The following is a 9702-nucleotide window of genomic DNA, read 5'->3' on the forward strand; positions in this document are numbered from 1 at the left end:
AGTGCTATTTATTGCTGCCTTTAGAAACAGAAATAACACAGTAACCAATAATACAGCACAAAATAATAATAATAATAAAAACAAACAAATGTCTATCTCTCCAATTGGAATTAAAAAGGTGACTTCTGCTCTGTAAACATCCATGTCAGTATTTCCCTTTTGAAAATAACTAATGAAAATAGATCACAAAAGTATTCAGTGTTTTCAGTTTGTACATTCTTTACATTTCTTTTGGACCTGAGGCAAAAAACTGGAAACATGGTGAAAAAAAAAATCGTGTTGGTTTTTGACTTATGCATAATACTATAAAAGGGATAATAGATAATGTTAATAAGTAGGGATGCTCCGATCAGGATTTTTGCAGCCGATACTGAGTACCGATTTCTTGTCATGGTGATCGGCCGATACCGATGCCGATTCTGATGCTTCAAGCTTTATATAGACCGTTTCATCGGGCGCACATGCCTGGCCCGAAGTTAACTTCTGGTCTGTGTTTGTTTATCAGTCTGGCTATGGCGCCAGCTACAAACAGGCTTCGTTGAATAAACATGAGCATGTACTGCACGTTTAAAAGTCCTAACGAGGCGCGGGTGTTTTTATATCACTGTATTTCTGAAGGAAGACTATCTTTAGAAAATTTTCGATGTCATTTTCATTTCATCTTGCATGTTATATGCCTGATAAAGCAGCGTTTGTAAGCTCAGCGCTGCTGTGTGTACAGCCGTTACTGGGGAAACCGCTGTTTCTCCTGCTTTAAAGCACCACCTGCTGGCAGAGAATGAATTAGCATTTTCAGTAAGTCCGTCTGATTTACACAGCAAACATATTTTGCTTGTTAACAAAAATAATCTAGAGGGACTACTTAGCTGTTGTTATTGATTCTATTTGGAAGTCTACCGGAAGTTAAGTTAGGGCCACAGAAGCGCGCATGTGCAGTAACGTTTGTTTATGTTGTTGCCGTTGAAACCGTCTATAACATATGTAATAATGTTATATAAATAATCACAAAAATTTTTCCTTATACAGTGAACATTTTAATATGCCTTTAAAATGGGGTTTATGCATAACATTATGTATATCAGGATACTTAATATAAGACAAAAATAAATACAAACAAATTGGAGCATTACATTTACATTTAGTCATTTAGCAGACGCTTTTATCCAAAGCGACTTACAAATGAGGACAATTGAAACAATCAAAACTAACAAAAGAGCTACAATATGTAAGTGCAAATGACAAGTCTCGGTTAGCCTAACACAGTACATATAGCAAGGTATTTTTTATATATATAAAGGATTATTTAAACATTATCCAATAGTAAACTGTGGAGGACAAAATAAACATTTAATTAAAAATATATATATTTAAACTCCTAAAATAACTAATTGGAGTAGTTTGATGCAACTCATTAGGTTTAATTTAACATTGTTAAATGTCCAATGTTAGAGAGAGGGCAAAATTAAAGGGGTCATATGATGCTTTTTTAAAGATCATTATTTTGTGTATTTTGTGTAACAGAATATGTTGACATGCTTTAATGTTCAAAAAACACATTATTTTTCAAATACTGTACATTATTGTAGGTCCTCTATGCCCCGCCTCTCTCAAACGCTTCGTTTTCTACAAAGTCCCTCCTTCCGACAAGCACAGTCTGCTCTGATTGGCCAGCTGACCCAGTGCATTGTGATTGGCCGAACACCACAAGCACTCGTCGGAAATGTAATGCCCTTACCATAATCGTGAGCTTCATCTTTCAAAATAAATGTAAAGACAGAGCCCGAAAGGGGAACAGAGTCGCGTGACAGACACAGTGATGAAGCTGGTATGTGTTTGCAGTACACAAGTTATATCCACAGGCGCTGCGGATAATCCGCGGTTCGGGTAATAAAAAAATGCATTTTAATTATTTGCGGGTGGATAAAATAAATCATAAATGATGCAAATATTAAATAAATTTTTTTAAATCGAGTCATAAAATGCGATTATCGGCCGATACCGATCTCCGGCCGATCGATCGGAGCATCCCTATTAATAAGTATTATTAATATAGGACTATCAACTTTATTTATCCCACAGGGGAAACTATTAATAATGAGGGGAATAAACTGAACTATCATTGTAATCAACTGTCATCCATATGTATTCATTTTAATAATTTTTATAATAATTCATATGATTTTACATGTGGCCTGAGAAAATCATGTCTATTATTTTGGTTTGTGAGATCTAATCAGCAGTCATTCATACATATTAATTTGAATAATTTTTATAATAATTCATATGATTTTACATTTGGCCTGAGAAAATCATGTCTATTATTTTGGTTTGTGAGATAGGAGATCGCGCTGCGCACACATTCAAACATTCAGGAGGACACAAACTTGTTCTGACTTTTATTAATAAAATAGCTTAGATACTAAATTGCTACATATTCATCAGCAAGGAGAGGGTAAAATCCCTGTTTAAGTAACTAAACTCACATGTTTGTAGAGAGATGCGCTGACGCAGGTTCACACACACACATTTCTCTCTCCCTCTCTCTCGATCGAATAATTAATTAAAGTAGCTAAATGTTATAATTAATTCAAATAAATGTGACACACTATTTCATCTGTCTGATCTGAAGTGGGCAGAATACTGAGCGAGCAGTAGCTTCGCATCAGACTTGCCTTCACGTCATGCATTAAAATAGTTTAAAGCCGTGTATTCACTCTTTAGCAGCAGTTTTTACGGCAATATTTAAATGACACCCTGGTCATTCTTGGTGTACCCAAAATTGTCCCACACTATCAACTTCAGGCATTTCTATGGTGGAAATAAAGGATCGCTGTTTGGTTCCTCTGTCATAGTTAATCTAGTGTGTGTAGTAGCCTCCGTGTCTCTGATAAGCACAGCATTTTAAGCTGGTGCACTGCTAGCGTAACTTTGTTTTCATTTGGCGCACGTTGCAACTGTTCCGTTCCGTGCAACAGAAACACTCGGTGTAGCAGAGCCTTTACGATTAATTAACCGTGACATTTTAAAGCGCGGTTAATTGTGAAACCGGTTAATTGCTGCATCCCTAACTCCGATTGGATTCGTCTGAAAGAAGAAAGTCATATACACCTAGGATGCCTCGGGGGTGAGTAAAACCCAGCCTAATTTTCATTTTTGGGTGAACTAACCCTTTAATGATAACAATATCCGAATCCCAAATATCACACTTATATCTAAAACAAATACTGGGATTATCAGTCAAGTTATTTGTGAGAAAAATGTGGGAGAAGTCAGAAGACATCAGATAAATGAATAACGTGGCACTTTTGAAAATGCCTGAATATATGATAACATGGAAAGCACTTATACCAACAATCAATGTGCCATTAGCAACATTACACATGATTAAAGCACAATGCTAAAACTGTGGCAGTATAAAGTACTAAAACTTTGTAACTTACCAGGACCGGTGTTTACAGCACACTCCATTTCAAAAACTGATTTAACTGAATCCCAGTCTTAATTTTTGTGATTATTTCTGTAGTCTTTGCTCTGTAAATCGGACACGAAATGCGTTAACCCAATTTTCACTCTGAAATTGAAAACAAATACATATAAATTCAGCAAACCAACCAAAAACACCACACAAATACAAAAAAAGGATGGTGGTGATGAAACTTTTTATGCAAACATTTTGTTTTCTGTGATGCATTGTTGTTGTGAATTTTGCTTATGTCACCAAAGCAGTGAGATTCTGCAACACTGATTTGTGATAGTCTTGTATGCATCAGTTTGAATGGGCAGAAAAGAAATCAAATCAAATCACCATATGCCATTGTTTTCCAGCACGTGTTTTTTGAAGTGTGTTTATGACATTATCCCTCTATGGAGTTATACAGCTCTTACAGTAAATTATTTTTAGTAAAGAAAACATAACATGTATTAAAACACAATTAAAATAAGAGATATTTTTGATATATAGAAGCTTTGCTTAAAAAAAAAATTTGCAAAGCAGCCAGTAAAAATATTTTAAGTACAAATCTGAATGACTGGGCCAAAAAACCTTAATGTTGAGCCTTGAAAATAATAAAAATACTTATAATGCATCTTATATAAAGACATGAAAGGATGTTTTATGGGCTTGTTATATAATATCAGACCCACTTGGCTGAGCTTCTTTGCACTCAATCAGCAGAGCTGTTGCATAATAACGTCAGCCTGGCAAATTGATGTGAACTTTTGATTTCGACAATTAAAAAAACATAACTTCAACCAGTGAATCAGGCCTGATTATTATATAATTTTTGATGCTGTAGTAGGACACTGAATCAGCGCGACTATGATAGTGGCTCTTAATGTGTCCCAAATTAAGTACAGTTTAAATGGCAGAGATTCTATAGAACGATTACTGGAGTTTCTCTACTTTCAGAACTGGTCATATGTAAACTGGACTGATTAAATGCATCCCTCAACTCAAGGTCTTCATATCACTTTCAGTCATTCATACAAATTACCCCTAAGCATTACACAAATGTATTACTAGGTATCACCATTTTTTTTTTTTTTATCAGTTTTCCCCAAAATAACATGGATACTACAGTTACGTTACAGTAAAATCACAAGGGGAATATATATATATATTTACATTTAGTCATTTTGCAGACGCTTTTATCCAAAGCGACTTACAATTGGGGATACATAAAGCGATTCTTCTTAAAGAGGCAAACAGATACAGGAAGTGCCTGTAATACAAATTTTCTAGACATTGTTCAAATAAGTACAAGCTAAAAAGAGAAGGAATAAATAAAGCGATAGAATTTTTTTTATTTTTTATTATGAAGTCAAGTAGCTTCGAAAGAGATGAGTTTTCAACTGTCGCTTGAAAATTGTTAGGGATTCAGTATTCCGGATAGGGGTGGGAAGATCGTTCCACCAGCCATATATACATATATATATATATTAGGGCTGCACGATTAATCGCATGCGATATTTGCCCTAATATATATATAAAATCTACCTAGATTTGTTTGACTATGATGGCTAGAAGTACATGCCCCAATATGTACACAACTATGTTATGATTATCATAAGTGATTATCCTAAGTGGGCTACTGTACCACATCCAATTACTAATCCTAACAAAAACTTACCATGGTAACCAATTTGGCCCCAAAAGTCTACTACGGTTTAAAAAACTTGACGCTTAATTTGTGAACTGTGTAAAATGTTTCTCTTGTTTGTTGACACTAGTGGTTACCAAGTTAATTGTTACGTTAACTTGTTGTAAGCATACAACCGACGACAACCAGCACCAATTTAGGAAAAAATGTAACCCAGTCAGTGCAGTTTTTGCAAACGGCCACTCAGGCCAAGCATACAGAAGTACAAATATAAGAATATTACTACATTACATGGATGTAAGATGCAGTTGAGCAAACCGGCTAGCACGGTTAAGAGAGCGCACGAGACAACTCGTGTGATTGTTTTATTTTTATGCACCTCATGGAGAGACAACATCTTTTTGTAACGTTTCATTTTCATTACAATATAACCATGCTTACCGTTAATATAAGCACCTATAGTGCTGCATTACATGTTTGTTTGCACGTTGTTTCATTCAGAAGACAGAATGGAGATGCACTCCCGCGCAGCTAACTCGACACGCGCATCCCACAAAGGCTAACTCTACAAGCGTGCTCTGCAACTGCACTGCCTGCTCATAAACAGGTACAATATAATCAGTCCGTTTGGTGTGATAATATTAAATTATGTGGGCGTAGAAAGTGATAACGCATTATAAACACGGTTGGATACGCGTCTCACGGATCACGCGGACAAAGACTCGTTAGCTTGTATTAGCTTAGCATCCTACTCGCAGCAGGCTTTACAGCAAACAAACCGCGCTTGTCTGTTATACCCGCCTTCAGCTCGGTAATTCCCGTCGTATTCTTAAATCAGGCCGCCACAATTCTTGAGAAATATTTCACCCACATATACTCACTTGTGTTGTGGACTTCTTGATTCGTATCAGTTACGAAACCTCGGGACAGTTGATCGCCATGACATTCAGAGCACAGTCAGTCCGCCAGTATCCCAGAAACACATGAAACAGGACCCCAAGACTTCTTCGCTCGCCTGTCTCTGTATCTACAAAAACAGAGCGGCATCTAGTGTCATTCTAATGAAGTCACATTAACAGCTTCTCTACAGATTTGACCAAAGCTACAATACCATTGCAAAATATATTAGGCTTAGGCTATAGATAGATAGATAGATAGATAGATAGATAGATAGATAGATAGATAGATACTGTGCGGTTAGACAGATGGATAGATATTTAAATTTACAGTTAAACATTCACCTTTCCATGCACATATTATTTACATTAATAGATTTTTACATTTTGTGGCAGTAAATAGCCTACATTTTTAAGTATTTGTTTTCCATGTAAATCAAACCTGGCAAAATAGTATACCAGTTGAGCTACTGAAGCTGTACTGTGGGGTTAGACAGATGGATAGATATTTAAATTTACAGTTAAACATTCACCTTTCCATGCACATATTATTTACATTAATAGATTTTTACATTTTGTGGCAGTAAATAGCCTACATTTTTAAGTATTTGTTTTCCATGTAAATCAAACCTGGCAAAATAGTATACCAGTTGAGCTACTGAAGCTGTATTATGACTGTAATAGCCTACATGAAAGACCAAGTCAGTCAATGCAGTAAAGGTGTTAGGAATTTAGCTAGTTCTTACTTTGGTTCACAATTCAGAAGTTTATTACTGGGTCTGAAGATGTTGCATTAGCTAATTCACTAAGTAACGTTTTATTGTAAATAATAATTGTTTCATAATTATTGATATTTTATCAGAATTTGAACCTCATGCTATAAAAGTACATCTCTAGACTATCACTGTGCATTTTCTATGTGTTTATAGTTTCCTGTCTAATTTGTGTCTGCATCTAGTTTGTGCAATATGCGCAAATGCATTAAATCTTCTTTTGATTTATAAAAAAGTCAATTAAATAATTAGGCTTTTGAAATACAGAAAACAGCAGCAGAGGCAACAACATCAAACATTTCTTAGATGTTTGATGTTCTTGCCTCTGGTGCTCTTTGATAAAGGAATTCATAATTTATCATAATTATTATTTTTTGTTTGTTTTGGGTTTTTTTTTTTAGGAAAAGGTTTTCAAGTGTCAGGATGCACAAGAATGGAAAAGAGATGTTGCAGTTTCCTGCAGAGGGCAGCATGAGACCACAGTGAGTGAACTATAATAGCTAAACATTGTATCAGGTGTAGATGCTCTTTCATGACTCCAGGGCCCCATACTTGTGTGGGCAGCTCTCCTCTTTATAGCTGAAATGATATTTGTTCCATATCTCTGTGTAGACTCTACATAGATTTTGACTATTTCTGTTTAACAAAATATTATTGTCTTCTCAGACTTGGGTGTGCTCAGGCTAACTCGGCACATCTCTCATACAGCATGTATTGTATGAGATCCCTTACTCAACAACAGCACAGCAGTCTTGCTTCATATAAAGTGCACAAGCATTGATATGTTCTTGCAGTAAAAGTCATAAGAATTACTACCAGGGTTGTGCAAAATTCAGTACTGAGGAATCTATCTGTCCATCTGCCTGTCCATCTGCCCATCCATCCATCTAATTTTAAATAAGTCTTGTTTTAAAAAATGCTTTTCAAGGTAAAAAAAAATTAAAACAGTTAAGTTGATTTCTTTGAAGTCCATCCATCCATCCATCCATCCATCCATCTATCTATCTATCTATCTATCTAGTCTGTCACACCTAATAACCTTTAAACCTCAAAGCTTTATCCAAAACATTTAAATAGAATTGTTTAAAAATGTTTTCAGTTAAACTGTTTTCTGTCAGTTTCATTTCATATTGATTCTATTTTCTTGAATTCAAATTGAAATTCTGTATTATATGTTTCAGTGATTTAATTGGGATTTAATGGCATTCTCAATTTATATTACAGATAATCTGGTTAATTGAAATGCTGTATACTTTGTATTATATTAGGACAACTGTATTGAGAATTCTCAAAAAAAAAAGTTTGGAATTTTATGGAGGGTCATTATAAAATAACCTTGTAGGGTATTGCTGATGTAAATATATATGTAAATTAATTATATAAAAAGCAAAGCACACTTTGTTGACTGTGCACGGACATGCAGTATCATTTAAAATCAACTGAGGGAGCACTTGCATTGTGCTGCAATATTGCTTCTTCCTCTGAATGAATACAAGCAAGACCATTAGCAATTATGAGCGCACTGACACAACTAATCAGAACATAGCATTAAGCATTTAATTTGAATCATTTTAGCAACAAGAAGCTAGGAACATTGTTTAAAGTTCAAGATTGTGATGTTAAACTGGATTTCACAGAATAGTTAAGGTGGCTGAGGTTGTTAACTTATCTCTAAGTATTGCAGCAGTTGCCTAGGTAACAGTTTGAGTTTCTCCGATAAGCCATGCAAGTGTTATAAAAGTTTCAGAGGTGAAAAATTGGAATACCCCCTAGAAACCTTTGGCAACATCTGCACAGTGAAAGATTCTCAATACCTACCTAGACGAGTACTTCTGTGAGGACAAATAGCAGATGTTTTGTGTCCCCGCCACTAAGATTTTGTCTATGCGAACATGCTCTTAATCTTTGTACACCATCAATGCTCCAGTTTTAGGATGCATACCATTATACAGCCAATGTATCATACGTCCTTGAAAAATTAAGAGGAGAACAGTTTATTTAAAGTCTTTCGCAGGCCTCTGAATAAGTTTGAACAAATTACTAATTCCTGGAAGCATTACAGTTTTTCTCAGTCGCTTTGGTGCATTTCTCAAATCATCCTTAATATTTGCAAATAAGTATGTGCATTTCTCAAAACAATTCGTACAAACAGCACCACACAATGGATTACCTGCAAAAGCCTGTAACTTACTCAAAATCTGTAGTTCATCTCTCAAAAGTAAGTATTTATGTCAATAAATATATCACTGCCATCAGAATGAAAAGTCCTTGTGTCATTGTTCACAAACAAGATAGTCAAAATGCTTAGTCATGTTGTCAATATAACACTGCACTCTGTTAGTATTACCTGATGTAAACTATGGCAACAGTTTGGATGACAGTTACTGTATTTAAATGCAGAAGGCTGCACTTCTGTATGCCACATATCCATTTCAAAAGTACAAATTTACACATTACTGTATGTGGGACATTGATTGAAAGAGACTGAATAGGATTCACAGATACACTTTTACTAGTGGTCTGACAAAACACACACACACATTACAATGTCATTGTGATACAGAAAAGAAAAATAAATATCCCTGCAAACATGTCCTTGGCTTTTTGCAGGCACAGTGGGCTAGGGCCAGCCTACACCCAACCTAAACAGGCCCGGTGCGGGCTTGCCCAGGGGAGGCCCACAGCTTTGGGCTCACCGCAGGCTTTTTGTAAGCAGCCTACACTATGGGACTGCCCACATTAATCCCATGATGGCCCAGTGTGGGCCAGACATGAGCCTGTTAATAAGAATTTTGTGGGCAGTTTTCTTCCTTACCACTAGGGATGCTAGAGTGTTTTAGGCTACCTTAAGTAAAGCCATGTGGTAGAGAGAGTTAGCAATATGAGGAAGAAAGAAGTAATATGATAGTTGAAATCAAGAAGAATGGAATTCAG

The 9702-nt window shown here is 35.7% G+C and overlaps 1 protein-coding gene across 3 annotated transcripts in view; it reads right to left on the reverse strand.

Moving 5' to 3' along the window:
- Positions 1-6158, reverse strand: part of LOC107673696 (serine/arginine repetitive matrix protein 2-like) — a 14147-nt gene extending 7989 nt beyond the window's left edge. Inside the window, exons 1-2 of one of the 3 annotated variants that reach the window (XM_016467422.1) lie at positions 5981-6158; positions 3441-3571 (exon numbers count right to left, since the gene is read on the reverse strand). In XM_016467422.1, coding sequence (XP_016322908.1) covers positions 3441-3468 — 28 coding nt within the window. In that variant the 5' untranslated portion in view covers positions 3469-3571; positions 5981-6158. The remainder of the gene's footprint in view (positions 1-3440; positions 3572-5980) is intronic. The other 2 variants (XM_016467421.1, XM_016467420.1) reach the window with 2 other exon arrangements.
- Between the last annotated feature and the right edge of the window lie 3544 nt (positions 6159-9702).

This window comes from Sinocyclocheilus anshuiensis, unplaced genomic scaffold (genome assembly GCF_001515605.1).
Source record: "Sinocyclocheilus anshuiensis isolate Anshui unplaced genomic scaffold, SAMN03320099.WGS_v1.1 scaffold628, whole genome shotgun sequence".
NCBI classification, from domain to species: Eukaryota; Metazoa; Chordata; class Actinopteri; order Cypriniformes; family Cyprinidae; genus Sinocyclocheilus; species Sinocyclocheilus anshuiensis.